A 19,627-nucleotide genomic window follows, 5' to 3' on the forward strand; every position below is an offset into this window, starting at 1 on the left:
TTGCACAACACGCAGGCAATACACTCATACACATAAAGAAAATAAAAATAATAAATAAAATTAAATTAAAAAAATAAATTATAAAACGTTGGCACTTAAAACTCTTTTCCAAACTTAATCTGCCTCTTGTATTTTTTCTTTCTTCTTAATTTGGCCACCCATCTATCTGACTTGTTTGCTTTCTCACGTGAGTAGAAAAGGTAGGAACTTGTCTTTGGGGCAACAGATGGGCCTAACTCAGGACAAGCAAGGGAGGTACTAGGACGCTGGTGCTCACTGTCTGGCAAATGTAATTTGTCCTGGTCTTGCAGGGCAGTTGTGGCAGAAGAATGTGGGGGAAAAAATCCTGAAATCAGCTTGTCTCTGGGAACAGCCTCCTTCCTCAGTGGACTTTGAAGTGGCAGGAACTCAAACTTTACAAACTCCCTCTTTTGCAGTGGGAAATAGAATCCAGCCTTGAGTATCTTTTAACTATGCGCTTGAACAAGTAACTTAGCCTCCATACTCTTTCATTTGGGATTAATAATGGCAGGCTTGCTGTGAGGATTAAATAAGAAAACAAAAATTCTGGAAGCCTGTAACTACCAGGGATGTGGTGGGTCAGCCCTCAGTCACAGTGATTTAGTTTAGTATTGCCATTTCAGTGGCTGAACAAATGCAACATAAATCCTTAAAGACCTCAACTTTCAAGCTGGGGAGATGACCCACTGGGTAAATCAGTGGCAGCCCAAGAATGAGGACCTCCCTTTGGAGCCCCAGAACTCATGTAAGGCTGGCTGTTACAGTTGAGCATCTGTGATCCCACTGCTCCTACAGAGAGATAGGGGGCAGAGACAGGAGAGTTCCCAGAAGCTCACCCACTAACCTGATATAAATAGTGGCAAACAGGCATCAATCTTTTGTTTGTTTCATTTTTTGAAACAGGGTCTCTCTGTAGCCCCAGCTGGCCTGGAACTCACTATGTAGATGAGGCTGGCCTAGATGTCACAGAAATCTACCTGTTTCTGCCTCCCTAGGCTGGGATTAAAAGCATGTGCCACCATGCCCAGTTTTAAGAGACTATCTTAAAAAGATGGAAGGTGAGGACCTAGCCTGAGGTTGTCTTGTCTTCCGATCGCCACATGGGCACTGTGGCAGGTAGACCATTATACGTGAATGTCCCTGCTCACATACAGCTTACACATGTATACCTACATGTATATCATACAGACACATACACAAAGATTTAATTAAAAACACCTCAACTTTCTAGATCATGTTTTGTATGCAACAGAACCCTAGAGAGTAGTTTATTCTATGAAACACCTGCTAGGAACAAGTTGTACCTGCTGACTGCATTGTGCAACCCCTACAGAGTGCCTTGTGAGACATGTGCCAAGGAGGAAACTGAGGTTCAGGAGACTAACTCTAGTTCCTCTTACCAACAACCAGTGAGGCTGGGATAGACTCCAAGCCTGGTAGTCTGTCTCCAGGTCGGCTTGACTTCAAAGCCCACACACCTAACCACTACTTTATGAAGATGGTAGTGTCTGCCCAAACACCCACCATCGACTCCCTGAAAGGCTTCTTCCGTAATTGAAGGGTGGCTGGCCATGCCCTTCCCAGCCTGGAACTGCTATGATTCCTGATGAGATCTTTCTTACTACAGATGTCTAGCTTTTGATCTTTTCTGGATGCCTATCACTTCTGAAAATGAGGAGAGGGCAAAGTGGAGAATGATTTCTCTGTAAGGTTTTGTGTGCGAGGTGGGAAGGAGGCAGGTAGGAGGTGGGTAGGAGGCTGGAAGGCTCATTCCCCACCTCAAGGGCCTCTGGGGTCCATGTTGCAAACGTCTGGGCTCCTTTTCCTCCACTCTGTTTGTAATTCCAGCCCACTGGTTGTTATCTGGCCCTTGACCAGGACTCTACTGAATCACGCCCTGATCAGGAACATCTGAATTGAATGTTTTGCAAACCACCCCCTGCAGCCACCTGCACCTGCTAGGCGGACTTCTGGCACTTCCTCTTCTTCCCCAGGCCTACTCTTCTCTTTCTTCCTTTTTCTCCCTTTTTGTTTTCGTTGGTTCCATTTAGGAGAGATGCTCTGTGAGCCTTTGCTTTTTCAGTTAAGTAATATCATGATTAATAAAGAGTATGAGAGGTAGGGTTGTGAGCTTTAATTTACCACTTACTGCGTGGTGATAGAACCAAGGCTTGGCGACCTTTCTGAACCCCCCTCTTCATGGCCTTTTCTGAGGAATAAGACCATCTTGTACAGTAATGGGAGAGGGGTTAAATGAGGTAATATACAGTATAACTTGATCCCCATTGTAGTGAGAGCTTTCTTTCCTCTTACCTAGATTTCCTTAATATTGGCCTAATCTGGCCTCACATCCCTTTGATTTCTAAAACTGGTAAGCTTCTCTTGGCTTCACAGCCTTGGTGAAGGGCCCATGCTGGCATCACCTCCTTGAGGGACATACTGTGTCCCACCAATTTCAGGTATCATTCATGTCCTTGGTTCTCTCTCGTCATCCTTGGTATTCGTAGGATCAGTGATCATAGAACTTATTCACATACTTCTGCATCTCTATCATTGGACTGACAATCAACTCTATGTCCAACTGCCTGGGACTGTCACTTACTGCCATTCAATTGGTTCTCCAGTAGTTGCTAGATGGCTACTTTTTTTTTCTAAATCACATATAATTTTGCCTGACCTTCACCAACAACAATTTTCTTCACTTCTCTTCCTTTTCTCTCCAAACTGAGAATCCCTGTCCTAAACTCTGGAACACAACACCCGGAGATGAAAGTGTAAGACCTATTCCTAGATACACAGCCAGGCTTTCCAAGCGGTTCCCTGTGGCAGTCTGGGTGGGATGCTTTTGTTGTCTAGGATCATGGTGTGCTTACTCTTCTGAGCCTCTAACTGTCAGCTGTACTCCTCACTCGTGGGGAGAATCCAGAACATACCCACACACTTTCCAACATGGAAAATTTCAGCCACAGGTGAAATTCACAGGCGTCTTCGGCCTTGGATGCTTTGTGACTGGCAAGTATTGAAAAAAACTGACCTGGAACTCTGAAAAGCAATAGAGAAAGCCTGTTTGCATGTGTTTATGGTAAGAGCAAGAATCAGATCATTGTAACCAAAGCAGATCTCATCCTATTTCCTATTTTTTCCTGCCAGGAGATAGATTCTTTCACTGAATCTGTGAAGGAGGAAGAGGATGGGGGTGTTTTAAGGATGTTTTAAAGGTTGGCTCAGATTCTACTTGGAGTCTAATCTCAGACCAGACTCATTCTTTCTGAAGTCCTAGGCATGCAGAGCTGAATTCCAAGGTGGCTTCTCAGGTGATTTGTTTTAAAAAAAAAAAAAAAGTGCCCATTTCACATCATCATACTGTCCCTGAATCATCAGAACCAGGAAAGGATCAATACATAGTTTCAGCGCTACTAATCAATACTTCATTCATTCTGCTAATCTGTGATTGTACTAAGTATATTTGCTGGTGCAAGACAATCAACTTGCTCTATGGGTGCGCTCAATCGACCATAAATAAATTTAGTATAGTTTGCAGCTGCTTGAGGCTTGGTGACTTCCTGGTTAGGAGTTATCTTGACCCGTGTTTGCACACAGGTCTGACTCTGCCTTTTTCTGTTGGTAAATAAAAATTAGGTGTAATACTTCTAACTCATAATAAGCAAAGAAGAGCCATTGAAAATGTGTGCCACTCATAGAAAGCATTCATGGAAGGAGATACTACAGGGTTAGTTATGGTTTATCCATAGTGCTTGGTACTAAATTATTTCAGAGTTCAGATTTTCCAATAACTGTGTGTATATATAATGGATGTCACTGGAGAAGACTCAGCATAAACATGAAATTAATTTATGCTTCATTGTTTCATCCTTCATACACACTATAAATACACAGGCTGAAGCTGTTTTTCTGTTGTTTTTTTATGAATACAATAGTATTCTTTTTTAAAAAAAATATTTATTATTTTTATTTTATGCGTATGCATGTGTTGCCTGCATGTAAGTGCACCAGTGTCATGCAATGCCCACGGAGGTCAGAAGAGGCTGTCGGATCTCCTGGGACTGGAGTTACGGACAGTTGTTAGCTGCCATGTGGGTGCTAGGATTTGAATTCGGGTCTTCTGCAAGAAGAACCAGTGTTCTTAACTGCTGAGCCATCTCTCCAGCCCCTGAAACTGTTTTTTAAAGATTTATTTTTTATTTTATGCATATGTGTGTGTGTACCTGAGGTTATGTATGTACACCATGTGTGTACAGTTGCCTATGGGGACCAGAAGAGGGCTTCCTATCACCTAGAGTTGAGTTATAGGTGGTTGCGAGCCATCCAATGTGGTGTTTGGAACTGAACTGGGTCCTCTGGAAGAGCAGCAAGTTCTCTTAACCACTGAGCCAGCTCTTCAGCCCAAGTGGTTTCTGTTTTGTTTTGTTTTTTTTTTCCCAATATTTTATTATTTTTATTTTATGTGTATGAGTGTATTGCCTGCATGTATATAAGTACACCTGTGCAGTGCAATGCCCACAGAGGTCAGAAGAGGGTGTTGGATTCCTGAAACTGGAGTTAGGATTGTTGTTAGCCACCACGTGTGTGCTGGGATTTGAACCTGTGTCTTCAGCAAGAGCGGCCAGTGTTCTTAACTGCTGAGCCATCTCCCCAGCCCCTTTTGTTTTTTAAAGCTGGGTCTCATTATGGAGCCTAGGTTGCCTTTAATTTGCAATTCTCTTGTTTCAGTGTCCTGGGGGCTGGGATTATAGGCATGAGCCATTATGCCTGGCATTTAAAAGTAATTTCATATATTTTTATTAATTTTGTGCATGAAACAAAATTTTATGGTTTGGAATATTTCACTTCTGGTTTCATGTTGGTACTCAAAAACTTTCAGGTTTTAAGTGGCATCGTGGCACAGGCCTTTAATCTCAGCACTTGGGAGACAGAGACAGGATCTCTGTGAATGGTTAGTCTGTTCTACATAGTGAGTTCTGGGCCAGCCAAGGCTGCATAGTGAGACCCTGTCTCAAAAAAAGTTTCAAGTTTGGGGGCCTGGAGAAATGCCTTAGTTGGTAAGAGCATTTGATGCTATCACAGAGGATCCAAATTCATTTCCCAGCGTCCACATCAGGGGGCCCACAACTGCTTGTAACCTCAGTTTCAGGGGATTCAATGCCTTCTGGCCTCCATGGGTACCAGTACACATGTGGTACACTCAGTCCCCCCCTCCCAATACAATAGAATAATAAGCCTTTATTAAGAAGTTTCAAGGTTTGGCCATTTTGGATCCTTGTGTTAGGAGTGCTTAACTTGCAGGATTTTAGGATTTGGAGTGAGACAAGTTCGGATATATTTTTTGACTTTCGCCGATCCTCTGATTCTTTATCTGTGAAGTGGAGATGTTATAGCAATATTTGCCACACCAGCACCAGCCTGTTGTACAGATTAAATGAACAAATGCTCACAAAACTCTTATACATACCAGCCTGGCACATATCCAACTAGACATGAACAGGTGCAAGCTCCTTTTCACAGCCAGACATACTTTTTTTCTTTCTACCCCAGGGAGGTGAAAGATTGGGGCTGGGAGGAAGGCAGAGCAGGAGAAAAGGCCTAGGGAATTTGGCAGAGGCGATGATAGGGTAAAAACATAGGAGATAACTGGCTGCCAAACTTTTTTTTTCTTTTTTGAGACAGGTTTTCAAGTAGCCCAGGTTGGCCTCAAACTCACTGTGTGTGTTGTTGAGGATGACCTTAAACTCCTGATTCTCTAGCCTCCACCTCCCAATTGCTGGAATTACAGGTGTGTATCACCACTCCAGGTTTATGCAGTGCTGGGGATGGAACCTAGGGCTCTGTGCATACTAGGCAAGCACTCTAAATTGAGTTAACATCTCCAGCCCCGGGCTGCCACACTTTGAGCTGAAAGATGAGATAAGGGCTGCATTATCTGCTGAGTTTTGTATCAGTGTCAGGTTTTTTTAAAAAAAATATTTTATTTATTATTACTTTTAAATATTTTATTTATTTTTATTTTATGTGTATGCGTGTATTGCCTACATGTAAGTAAGTGCACCTGTGTCATGCAATGCCTGCAGAGGTCAGAAGAGGCTGTCGGATCCCCTGGAACTGGAGTTACAGACAGTTGTTAGCTGCCATGTGGGTGCTGGGATTCGAACCCGGGTCTTTTGCAAGAACAGTCGGTGTTCTTAACCGCTGAGCCATCTCTCCAGCACCTATTTATTATTTTTATATTTTTATGTGTATGCATATATTGCCTGCTTGTAAGTGCACCGTGTCATGCAATGCCCATGGAGGACAGAAGAGGCTGTCGGATCCCCTGGAACTGGAGTTACAGACAGTTGTTAGCTGCCATGTGGGTGCTGGGATTCGAACCCACGTCTTCTGCAAGAACATTCAGTGTTCTTAACCACTGAGCCATCTTTCCAGCCCAGGTTTTTTTCACTCTTGAAATGAACTGCATCTCCATGCCCTTTAAGATTGCAACCCTCAGGGAATGACTTACCTTATTAACAAGCATGGATGGATCAGCTCCTTCAGTGTATTTCCAGGTTAGTGCTATAAGAAGATGTATATCTTGGAATCAACAAAATACTGTAATAGTATAAAATTTGAATCTTGCCCAATATCCTCCTTGAAATAGAGCACTTCAACTTGCTTTGTGTGAACCCTGAACACAAATGGAAGAATGCGAAACATTTTCAGTTGCACACCTTTAGTTTATTGACCTACGTAAAAAAATAACAGGTCTTAAAAAGTCAGAACAGTAAAAGAATATGCAAAAGGGTATTTCCAATTCTAGAAGGCTATACAAATATGCAAAAAGGAATAAATTATTTTTTTGCTTCTGTCTTTTTTCCCCCCAAACTTTATTCCTAATGATACAAATGACTAAGGACCAGGTTAACAAATCATTTTTACGTATATATTACATGCTTTGGGCTATAGATAGAAAAATGTTCCAAAAAAGTTGTTCAGAAACGTGTCTATTCACAATATGAACACGAAGCTTGTATAAAAGGGGAAGACGAAGGGAGCACCTTTCATGGAATTCTGAAGCAGAGTAAAGATCGATGTGGAGCAACGAAATCATTTGCTCTAAAAAGAAACAAAACCCTACCACAAGCCTAGCTAATAAGTTCTTCCAGGGAAGTATGAGGTAGTTGAAGCCTCATAATTCAGTCTTACTGCTGCTTGGAGTCAATTTCTTCTTATTTTTTTTCAATCGTGTTTTTAATCACTTTGTGACTCAGGATTCTGTCTGGAATCCAGCTCACAGGTTCAATCACTACTGTTCACCACTGTAAGGCACACATTCATCTACAATGATGTGGGTTGGCTTTGTTGTTGTGGGGGTCCTTCTGTTATCACCTCAAAATACTTTCTCAAGCTCATGATTACACAAACTTTTCTAGCTCTCATCTATCGTTTCAAATGATAAACAAGGTGGAGAGTTACCAGTCTGAACAGTCACTCATGGATCGGGCAGGTACTGGGAAGCACAAGGGGCTCAGCGCGATTGTACCTTCAGGAAGTCCTCCAAGCAGCGCTGGCCAGGTGTTCAGTGGGCTACTTCCTTTCCCTAGCTCCCATCAAGTTAAAGTACAGGATGCTACAGCAATGAGAACAGCGGAACCCATATTATGGTGCTTACGACAAACATCACGCTTTTTAATATCCTGAAAAGAATTACACTCATTCAGAACTTCATGAAAAATCCAACTTCTCTTCAAGTAAGTTTCCAATACTGTTTAAATTGTCCGTGTCTGTGTAGAAATACCAGGTTATTCTCTGTCAGCTCATGAGTTTAAACCTTGTGATGGTGAGCCATGACTCAGGAGCCTCTGGTTTGCCCTCTCTGAGTATCCTGAACTGTGCTCTGAAATCTTCCGTCCTCCTTTCCAATGGGACAAACTCCCTGAACACATCCCCAGGTTTTGCAGTTTGCCTTTGACAACTGTTGTCCTCTTCCTAAGTGCTCACTTGGGTCAAGGCTTCACATCAGTCCTCTTGGCAGTAGTTCCACACGGACCTTACTGATAGGTTAATGCTGACAGTTTGAAAGGCAAGTCCTCATCCAGAGGCTTTTGTGGAACTGAGTATGTGATTCACTTCCAAACCACATGAGGCTTCTTCTCTTCACTCTTTCATGCCTTCAGTTTCTAAAGCCTTCTAGGAAGATGAACACACTTTGCAAGGCACACCAGTGTGAGGATGCGCAGTGCTTGGTCAAGAGGTCCAACTGCATTCAGACTAATGTTCCAGGCTTGGAGTCTTCATGCCAGAAGAGTCTCTGCTCACTACCCTCCAAGTTGTCTTCCAGCTGGTTTCCATCTGTACCGTCCAGCGGAGTGGTCTCTGCATACTGTCTATTAAAGAGAACCAGAAAAGTTTCTACCTGTGGCCATTTTTGCTGTTGCAGCACAAACACTATTGCATTGGAACAAGTTAGTGGGAAGCACTGTTAAGAAAAAAACTTTCCAGAACTTAGACATGAAGCACAGAATGATTGCACATTCTTCTTACAGCACACTGGAGCATTGTCTAACACACATATAAATATGATTTAATTCTCTAGAGGGTTCTACCTTTGTTTAACTTACATTTACTACTGATTAGGACCCAGATGGTATTAAGTTACATGTTAACTTGTAGGCTTTTGTCTGGAAAAAATACAAATATATCCTTTGTAGTAGAAAATGCTATGGATTATAGTTTATTGCCTCATAAGACATTGTTATAGTTAGCTTTAGTTGTCATTTGACACAAGCCTAGAGTCACCTGGGAAGAGGGAACTTCTACTGAACTCAACTGAAGAACTGCCTCAATCAGACTGGCCTGTGGCCATGTCTAGGAGGCATTTTCCTAATTGCTAAGTGATATAGGAGGGCCCAGCCTAGTGGTGCTCACTCCTGGGTGGTGCCATCTGTAGGCAGGTGGACCTGAATGGTGTAAGAAAGCTATCTAAGCAAGCCAGAGGGAGCAACCCAGTACGCAGGATTCCTCAGTGATTTCGGCTTCAAGTTCCTGACTCGAGTTCCTGCTTTGGCTTCTCTTGATGAAAGATGTAAGATGAAATAAATTCAAGTTGCTTTGGGTTATGGTGTTTATCAAAGCCACAGAAAAGCAAAGTAGGACTGAGGTTAACTAGTCTAGTACATAATTTAATAATAACAACCCAGCATTGTCTGTCATTGTTTTGAGTTCGCTTTGAACCGGCATAATCAATGTGCCAGTTCCCCTATTAACAAGTGCAATGAATCTTGACACATGCCTGCTTTTTAATTTTTTTGACTCATATTTTAATTTTCTAAAAAAAAGCATATTTTGACATTTTTCAAATTAAAAGAATACACTATGTGCTTTTCCTCAGGGGCAAAGGAAAATATTTAAAGGTAAAGGGACACCTTGAGACATATCATGTCCTGAGGGTTTAAGGGCTAAATATATTTTGTCAATGATCCAGGGAATGGCACCATATTTAAAAGTCATAGACATTTTGATTCCCAACACTGTCAGAAAAAAAAAAAAAAAAAAAAAAGAAGCAGACATATTTGGGCGGTATATTCAAATGAGAATACCCTATTATACAAACCATTTAGATAAGCAAAGCACATTCTTCTAACAGTAGGTTAAAACAGGTTAGACAGTTAGTAGATTCCTATTTTCAACTTCAAAGTCTTTTAGTAAAGGGTGTAAATCTCTGGAGGGAGAACTTTGAAAATACATACTATATAAATCCAGGATTTTTAGTGTTTTCATGAAACATCAAAGCAAAGTCAGATTTCAGAGCTTCACACAGCAGTCAGGGCAAACCAAAGTCCTGCTACACAGCAGGCTGCACGCAGACTCAACTGTACTTACTACAGCTGGGTATGCTTAGCAAAAGGGAGCTTAACACTGATCTCACGTCTGCAGTCACAACTGTTTTCTGCGACACAAGCCCTCGGTTTTGCCTAGTGATCAGGAGAGTTAGACAGGAAGAGGAAAGGAAGTGGAGAACATAAGTGAAAGAAAACAAGATATTTGAAAACACGGTTTAGCAGTAGAGCCATGACTTTGCCTCTGTTAGAGACTTCACAGCATAAGAGATTTATTCAACACGTCTGCTTTGGGAAGTTTATGTCAATGCCCAGTTCACTAAAAAGTTGTCAGTAAAAATTTCTAGTCTTTCAAAATATATTGCATGAAATTCGCAAAAATTCAATTAAAAAGGAAAAAAAAAAAATTCTAACTTTCCGAAGACTAAATACTTTGGGGAAGAGATTCTGTAAATGATATACGATTAATTTATTAAAAAAAAAAGAAGTACTCATACACTGCTAACCATTTTAAGATGCTCTAGCATCAAAGAAAATCTAAAGCTTCTGATCTGTATCTTGAAACTTATTTTCTCCTTTTTCTTTAATTAGCATGTATCAATTTATTAATTGTACAAATAGGCTTCATTATAACATTTTCACACACACAAAACAAAACCAAACAAAAAAACCCCATAATTTTGTTTCTAATTTTTAAAATAATGGGGTTTTTTTTTGTTTGGTTTTGTTGTGTTTTGAGACAGGGTCTCACTCTGTAGCCCAGACCGACCTTGAACTCATTATATAGCTCAGGGGGCTTCACGTTTGCAGCACTCCTCCTGCCTCAGTCTTCCAAGTGCGCGAGCCACCATGGCAGCTTTAAAAATCATGTTTTCATAAAAATGATTCGTGCAATTTTAAAGCAAATTTCTGAAGCTTTAGGAATGACTATCACTGTATTTGGCTTGTTGGTAAATTAAATTAACATTATTAGATTGTAGCATAGTTTTTAAAATCCTACATAAAACTGGATTGAAGTATCTCTTCCATATCTCTGGCTGGAAAGGTATATGCTGATGATCTTTTTGAAAAGTAAAAACTTAAGCAACATACTCTTCAGTGTAATGCAGTAATTCTACTTTGGAGATGTATACACTCAAAGAAGTAATTTGGAATGCAGACAAATATGTTGCACAAGGTATACTAATATCACTAGTAATAAAAGGAATCTAAAGTATTCAAAAACTGAGCTTTTAAATAAAGTGTCATATATTTATTAATTGATCGTATAAATAAGGCCTAAAAAGTTTTAAACACATAGGAACATAATTTATGATATTAATTTTAAAAATGAGCCGTATAATTTCATAAACAAGATAAGATATAAAACTATCTACAATATCATTATGATCATGTGGATCATGGATCCACAAAAATGAAGGAAATGTACCAAATGCTAATATCGCTATCTCCGGTTGGTAGAATTATGACTATTATTATCTTATTTAATCCTTTATTATTTTTGAAATTTTCCACAATGAACTCTGCACACACACACACACACACACACACACACACATACACATACACACACACTAGAGAGCTTTAAATAGCTTCTAATTTCCTGTACACTGTGTCCCCTTTGACATGTCTTCCCTATCAAGCCATCTTGGGCTGCCTGAAATATATAGGCAGACTCAGTAAAAAACAGATTTTCCTTTCAAAATGTTTAGCACTTCCTGAATTCAATGAAAGTGGTTTGAAAGATATCAGGACTGCCTTATGCACTGGGTCAACAGAAAGTAAAAGAACACAGCACAAACATGAAAATTGTTTGCAAATATATCACCCAAAGTGATCAGAGTTGTACTGGAAGGGCCAGTCATTTTGATTCTTACTGCTGACTCATTTTAAAGCATTATTTATACTTGTCTGAGCCATCTGACGCCTTGTAAAGTATATTTTCACCAGATCTATTTTGAGTACACCCTTTGTTGCATTGAAACAATTGGCTTAACATTTCAAGCCAAGAAAAACTCTGGCTGAATGTGGAGAAGAAAACAAGTTTTAGGGGGTTGAATGTTTCCAAGTGGCTTGTACCACCAACTGCAGCCGCAAATCACTAGTACAGAGGCCTTGCTAAGTCAGAGCCTCTGTAAGTCTCCTTTACCTGAAGCAGCAATCAGACTTAAAACTCAAGACCAAATTTCTTTAAAAATGAACCCAGAAAATGCCTTTCTTCTTGTTAAGAGTAAGCAAGGAGTGGAGATATAAACTAATTGCTCCTTTGCAGAAGAATTGAAAACCCTGGAATTCTGAGCCTATGAATTTTTTTGGCATTTGTTATATTTTATTCTTATCTATTTTATATATATCTTAATAGCCCCGAGAAGATACAATACTAATTCCCTCTATCCACCTATAGTCATCTCTGCTGGGGGAGTCACATTTGCATTTGGAAAGAAGGCTGTGATTTTTTTTCCCCCAAGTTCCATTTAACACATTGTTCTTCTGTATTTCCACTAATGTTTACAAAGAACTACTTTTTAAAAAGAATTTTATTTATTTTTATTTTATGTGTATGTGTGTATTGCCTGCATGTAGGTAAGTGCACCCATGTCGTGCAATGCCTGCGGAGGTCATAAGTGGCCGTCGGATTCCCTGGGACTGGAGTTACGGACAGTTGTTAGCTACCATGTGGGTGCTGGGATTCAAACTTGGGTCTTCTGCAAGGACAACCAGTGTTCTTAACCGCTGAGCCATCTCCCCAGCCCCAAGAACTACTTTTAAAGACAAATAGGACAGCTGGCTACGTCCATTGCTTCTTAGTGGACACAGGGTCAGACACAAAGAAACAGCACATGGATGGAATCCAGCCTACCAACTGTCTAAGGGACCTTGGTATGAACAGCTTTACTAAAGTAGAGGTATTTTTCATGTGATTTTTTTTTCTCTTCTCAGAAATGGACTTTATACAAAATACAGTTTTAAAATTTAAAAAAAGAAAAAAAGCATGCCTTTGGACTGGAATTTAATCATGTACATAGATCTGAGACCAGGGTGGAACTGGAATGAGCTAATTTAGAGTTCAGAAAACTCCTTTAAGCAAACATTTTCTTAAAGGTCTACTTGTATTTTTGGTTTTGCTGGCCATGTTATTTGCCAAAACCATGTAGCTTTGTCCTCGTAGTGTAAAAACAGCCACAGCTAACATGGCAGTGAAGGAACACAGTTATTTTCCAATGAAATGTTATTTACTGAATCAGGTGGCAGTTGGATTTGGTCTGGAGGCTATAGTTTACCAAACCCCATGTTATACCATATCACACTTATAAGCATTCTTTGACAAGGACCAGGTTTCCAGAATTTATACACTATATTCTCACCTGCTTGGAGAGGGCAAAGGATTGTAGATGCTGCCATAACAGCTGGCGTAGGGAGAGTGCACTGGAGTCTCGTAGTCAGACAGCCCTACAGTTACCTGGGTCCTCCAGTTCCCAGAAGTATTTGTAGAAGACACTAGAAATAAGTAGAGCAGGAGAGAGTGAATTAGTGCAAATATTCTGAGTGAAATTTGTTTGCTGTGTGCAGACTGGAGAGAGATGACAGGCCTGGGTTTGGTGTCTTATTTGCTGGAGCCCAGGTCTTGCCCACATTCTACTGCTGAGATACATGCCCAGCTGAGCTGAGATTTATAATCAATTTAACTTGGTGGCTTAATGGCTGACTGACCTGAGCAAACAGCTTATCCTCTTTAAGCCTCAGTTTCTTATGTGTAGGATAATAGCGTAAGTATATTCTGTATAGTTATGACACCAGGATTAAAGACAATTATGAATACATTTAACTTGATACAGAATAAAGACTCATTAATAATAACTGATTAGAATAAATTGAAGTGAAAGATAATTTTTTTCAATTATATTTTTTAAGGTGCTGGAGAGATGGCTCAGCAGTTAGGAGTACTTGCTGCTCTTGCAGAGGACCCGGGTTCAGTTCCCAGCACCCACATGGTGGCTCACAACCATCTGTAACTTCAGTTCCAGGGGATCCAACACCCTCTTCTGACATCTGTGGGCACTGCACACATATGGTGCACATAGATTGATGAAGGTAAAACACCCATATACATAAAAATAAATCTTAAACTTTTCTTAAATAACTCCAAATAAAACGTGAAAGGATTCTCATAAATGGAGAGAATCTTCCCACCCAGGCTGGGGTGGCTGAAGACAAGGCTTTAGGTGTTAGGTCAGGAGACACTTGAGAGTATGTTGGAGGTCTCTGGAGGAAAAACATTCAGTCAGGTGACTTGTTGAGCCTTAACTGCCAAAGGCAATACTGGCTCCTGGCAAGATCAGAGAACTTTCTGTTGTCTAAAAAAGTGATAGGGGTGGGGAGAGAAACTGGTAGAAGGAAGAGGAGACTAATTTACAGAAGGGCGGAACCAAAAGAGGGCAAGGGCGTAATTTAGAAGCAGAGCCCGCTGAAAGCCAGTCACTGGGTTTCTGCCGTCCTCTTTGTAGAACCAGTCCTGCTCCATGCCTTGGCTGCGCAGGTAGTATATGGCCCTACTGCTTGTCCAAGACTCACAGGAACAGTATTGCTCATGGCTCTTCCTGTTTTCTGTTTTCTGTTCCTGGCCACTGACCTTCTCCTCTTACCACATCCACAAACCACCTATGATCACCACAGGAGAAACACACTTCATCTGTGGCCCTAGATGCCATGCAATTTTCACTAGCAGATTCAGGATTCTCACAGAGTTTCCAAGATCACTCTTCCAAGCTCTAAGCGGAGGTTCTAGAGCTCAGGGGTTCTGGGGTAGAAGCCCTACTCCACCACTTACCAGCCTGGGAGATTGGAAGCATCATTCAAATACTCTAAAGTCAGTTATCTTAGCTGTTAAATCAGAATAATAGCAAACCTAACTAGTACATTCACCATTTAGAACTGCTTACATTAGAAGGGCGAGCACAGCAAGCAGTCAAGAAAAGGTAGTTGCCATTACTACTAAAACTGAGTCACTCACTGAGAAGCTTTGGGTGGCTGGATGGGACTGCGAAAGCTCTGAGTAATACGGCAAATAACAGGAAATGTAGCTCTCCATGTGGATGAGGCATGCCTGTTGAAATACATCTCTATAGCTATAAAGTGGGACAGGGCTGAGGAACATTCCAGAAGGGATTTCCGGGAGTACTGATTCCATCCACTTATCTCCTTACAAAGGATGTTCTTAGCTAGGTGTGGCAGAATAGGCAAGAATTCTTAAGAGTTTGAGACCAGCCTGGGGCACACTGTGAGATCCTATCTCCAAAAGCCAAGGGAGGAAAAGTGAAGATTTTGGTTTATGGGACCAAATTCTGGTGCAGTCTGCAGGGCCCATTTCAGTCCCAACCAGGAAGTATTAACTTCATTTTCACCCTTGACCCATATACAAAGTCAACAGTCAGGAAAGCTGAGGTTTTTAGTTACACCTGCTTCTGCCTGGGCAGTCCCCCAGCCCTGTCCACCCTCACCATCCACTGGTATATCTAGACCCCTTGTTTGCTTTTATCCTTGTATAGAACTCTGTCCATGTTTGATCTGTGGAACAGCCTGAACTTTAAGAGGAAGATAGGCATTTTCTTATATCATAGTCACAAAACCCCACAAATAATGGCAGGAGCCTTTTCATGCATTAGATGCGGTCATAGTAGGTAGTCCTAGTAGAAGTCCAAAGTCTACAAATAAGAGAGAACTGGAAACCCAAACAGAAGTCTCCATGGAAATGCGTCTTATCAACAAACTTAGCAAAGTTTTAAAGGTACAGTTCACAATGATGGTTCTATAGGCTTGGGAACCCCCATGCTACGTCTCAGGAAAGTGCCATGTTTAATGGAAGCAGCAAGATTTGTGACTTCAGGGTTTCTGTGTGGTTTAAGAATTCGTTCATTTCTTCTGGTTTGTTGACTAGACTCTGAGCTCCTGGAGGCTAAGCATGGCTTCAGCACTAGTTCTCAACATTGTGGGCACACTTGCTCACTTGCTAAGTTCATGAAACCATGAGCAGATCTCTTCCAAGCTCTGATTTCCCTACTTAAATTACTTAGCACAGGTGGGAGTATGCGGTATTCTTGCAGTATTCTGTCGATGTCAGCAGAAGTTATGGCCAAACTTCACATAAAGGTTAGAAAGGGAACACTTTTGCTAATCAAAATTACCTGCAAAATTTTCTGGGTTTTTTGATAGTGATGGTGGAAACAGAATCCAGGTCCTTAAGCACGCCATGGAGGCAGTAAGCTATGCTCCCAGGACCCTAAATCCCTTAAATTAGCAACATGGTAGAGTATATATATATTGAATTAAGGTATGAAAGTATTTAGAAAGGTAGTTAAGAAAAGCCAGCTGCTATCAGAATCAGTGTAAGCTGGTTCATGAATATTCAAAAATCTTGGTGACCAGTAGGAAGGGATGTGTAATTCTAAAGCCTTCTGCTTACCTTATCAGTCTATTCTTTCAAAATGTTAAATCTTGGTGTTTGGAACACATTTAAGAGATGGGGTTATCAGTACAAGACCTAGACAAAAGAAAGCCAGTGAAAGCCCTAACACAGAGCAGCACATAGACTAGGTACCTAGAAAGTGTCTATGCTTGAACCTAGAACTTGCTTCACCAGGTTAATGTGCTCTCTGTCGTATGGAAAGCTAAAGAGTACTTTGAAGTTGGCAGTTCTTCCTGTGGCTCCACTGAATGACCGCTGCTCTTAATGCCCTAAGGGGGGGACTAATTTCATGATCCCAGAGTGGTTTGGGAGGAAGTATGATAGATAGTGACCCCATGGGTAATGTAGTTCCACAGTATTCTTACCTGAAGAGTAAGAAGATGCTCGACTGCTTGGAGAACAGGGCACCTGCAGCCCAGCAAATCCCAGGCATCTCTGTGATGCCCTGTCTGAGTCAAAACTAGTCTGTGGGCTGTGCCCCTGATCCTTCTGCCCAGAAGCCCTCTGGTACCAGCCACGCAGGTGCTCAGCAACTAAGGCCTTGTGGATGTTTTTGGTGATGTGCTCAGATTTCACAGCGGCCTTTCTGGGCAGCCGGAGAGTTGCATATGGATTATGGGGTACACGGTCTACCTCATCTTCATGGAAGGATCTGCTGTAGTCCCTTTGGCGGTCATATCCGTAGTGGGCTGAGGACCGGTAAGAAGGATTGACAGTGTACTGTCCCTCAGTGTCATTCTCATAGACATAACCACCACTGTAATATAGGTCACACTCCGCGTATGTCGCATAGCCAGGGATATAGTAACTAGAAGGAGGTGGTTCTTGAGCCTTGGAGTAGACTCCGTTCCTCAAAGTATCCTTTTGTGCTAGGTTGGGCATGCTTCCTGAATTTGAAGTAGAAACACTCTGTTTCTTTGACCTCCGTCGCCCCCTGGCTCGGGTGTCTAGAGTCTGGGTGGTGTAATAAGGTCCAGCAGTGGGTGTCACACAGTAATACTCTGAGCTTGACTGGCTGGTGTAGGAAGACCCATCATCCAGGATTTCAGTGCTGCTGCTTCTTTGGGATTTGGAAAGGGTGAAAAATGGCTTATCGTTGTCCATCTCGGAGAGCAGGTGGGACTGGGACTCCAAGCTTCCGCTCCGCTGGCGGCAGTGCTGAGCTGAAGAGTCGGGTCTGAAAGAGTTAAGGGCAGATGTGTACAACAGGAGGAAAGGAAGACCCAAACAAGGGAGAAGACCACTTTGAGGGCTGGGGAGATGCTGCAGTCAGTAGAGCACCTGCTCTGCAAGCATGAGGACCTGAGTTCAGCCCCACAGAAGCCAAGTAAAAAGCCAGGCATGCTGCTGGTAATCTCAATGCTAGGAAGGTGAGAATGGGCAGATCACTGGGCTTACTGGTCAGGTTCAGTGGAGACTGTCTCAAAAAATTAGGTGGAGCGTGATCTAAGAAGGTACCAGACCTCAACTTCTGGTCTCAACATGCATGTGCACTCACATGCATGTGCATCACCCTCTACATGTGCATGCATAGGACCATGTACACACACACACACACACACACACACACACACACAAAGAGAACACCATGCTGAATGATTTCATAGCTCCTGATTTCAACAGGATTTTTAAGTATCAGAATCCATGTGTTCACGTAACCCACTGGTTCACACATGAGTACATCACCAGAGTCAAAGTGAATAAAGAATCAGGTTCTGTCAGTTGTATAAACCAAATCCTTCCTTGAGGGTAGGGAAGATATAAATGATTATACACAGCCTGCATCAAAACTGGAAGACACCCTCCAATATGTCTTGGGAGGTGCTGCTCCGCTAATTAGTATTAGGTTACATTAGAGCAAAAGAGAGGCAAGATGGGAAAGAGCCCAGCCCCGAAGTCAGAGATACATGTTGAGCCATAGTATGGATGAGCTAGGGCAAGATATTTAGCCTCTCTCAATCCAGTTTCTGTTTTTGTAAAATAAAATTAAAATAGTACCTAAAAGTCCAATTTACAACAGGCTTGTTGTGGGTACTAAATAAAAGAGCACGGATAAAACATTTATGAGGCTGAGGATATAGCTCAGTTGGTAGAGTGCTTGCTTAGCATGTATGAAGCCCTGGGTTTGAGCCCCAGCACCCCATAAACCAGGTATAGAGATAAACATCTATAATCCCAGCACTTGGGAGGTGGAGGCAGGAGGATGAGTTCAAGGTCATCCTTGGCTACCTACAGAGTTCAAGTCCAACCTGGATTATGTGAGACTTTGTCTATAAATAATTAAATTTTTTTAAAAGAAGGTAAAACATTTAGGATAGTACTCAGCAAATACTTCAAAACAACATCAATGTGATGATTTTCATCCTTGCCATTGAATATTGAATGATAATATCTGGTTGGAGAAATTGAAGTATTAAAAATTGTATCTGGATCAAGTAGATGCTCTTGATGGGAAACTGTAAGCTAGCAAAAAATGGATTAGAATGAAACAGGGCCCCCACTGTAGGAAGTCCCTTAAAAAAATTTAAAAACACAGCAACGTGAGACAAACACTGAAAGCGACAGGACTAGAGCTCTTACTCCAGGTGGCTGCTGCTGTAGGCATTTCGGGTCAGGACTGGTGTAGTAGGCATGCTCCGTCCTCCCTGTGGCCGCCTCTCCAGAGTTCTGTAAGGGCTGCTGTGTGTTGATAGCATTTCTCTGTGATTAAAACAAGAAGAATTTAAGAGGTGATGAGCCACTCAACACTCCTGGCAAACTTGTCATGAGCTATTAAATCTATAGGAAGAAAGCATGGGGAAAAGAGGGGAATGGTGTCTCTGTGGTGAGCAACCTGACGGGTCCAGGGCGAGATTTAGGGAAGCACATGCAGTCTGACTCTCTGGGGTTATACACACAGCCATTAGGAGAACATGGCAGTTAACAGGAGTGGGGCTTAGCAAACCCTATTATCCACTGTCTAGTTGTAAACATTTTTTGACCTATACAATATGGAAGAGAATGGGCAAGACTGTGCTCCAAGAAAATTTTATTTATGGGCACGAAAATGCCAATCTGGTCTAATATTCATATATCAGCAAACATTGCTTTTGACCTACTCCCTCCAATTCCTTAGAAATCCATTCCTGAAAAGTCAGTTCATGAGCTGTACAAAAACAAGTAGCAGGTTAGATGTGGTCCATGGCCTGTTATCTTCATCTGCTGGTGTTCAGACTAGAGAGCATCATCCTTAACTTATTTTACCTACTTCCCAGCCAATAAAGACACAATCTTGGGCTGGAAAGATGGCTCAGTGGTTAAGAGCACTGCCTGA

At 41.7% G+C, this 19,627-nt stretch overlaps 1 protein-coding gene across 2 annotated transcripts in view; it reads right to left on the reverse strand.

Annotated features, from left to right (window-relative positions):
• Window positions 1-6,728: 6,728 nt before the first annotated feature.
• Window positions 6,729-19,627, reverse strand: part of Frmd4b (FERM domain containing 4B) — a 372,580-nt gene continuing 359,681 nt past the window's right edge. For both annotated transcript variants that reach the window (XM_017796628.2, XM_008827145.3), the window contains 4 exons: window positions 18,895-19,014; window positions 16,680-17,491; window positions 13,217-13,349; window positions 6,729-8,399 (listed from right to left, as the gene is read on the reverse strand). In XM_017796628.2, coding sequence (XP_017652117.1) covers window positions 8,279-8,399; window positions 13,217-13,349; window positions 16,680-17,491; window positions 18,895-19,014 — 1,186 coding nt within the window. In that variant the 3' untranslated portion in view covers window positions 6,729-8,278. The remainder of the gene's footprint in view (window positions 8,400-13,216; window positions 13,350-16,679; window positions 17,492-18,894; window positions 19,015-19,627) is intronic.

This window comes from Nannospalax galili, unplaced genomic scaffold (genome assembly GCF_000622305.1).
Source record: "Nannospalax galili isolate Female #2095 unplaced genomic scaffold, S.galili_v1.0 scaffold1051, whole genome shotgun sequence".
Taxonomy (NCBI): Eukaryota; Metazoa; Chordata; class Mammalia; order Rodentia; family Spalacidae; genus Nannospalax; species Nannospalax galili.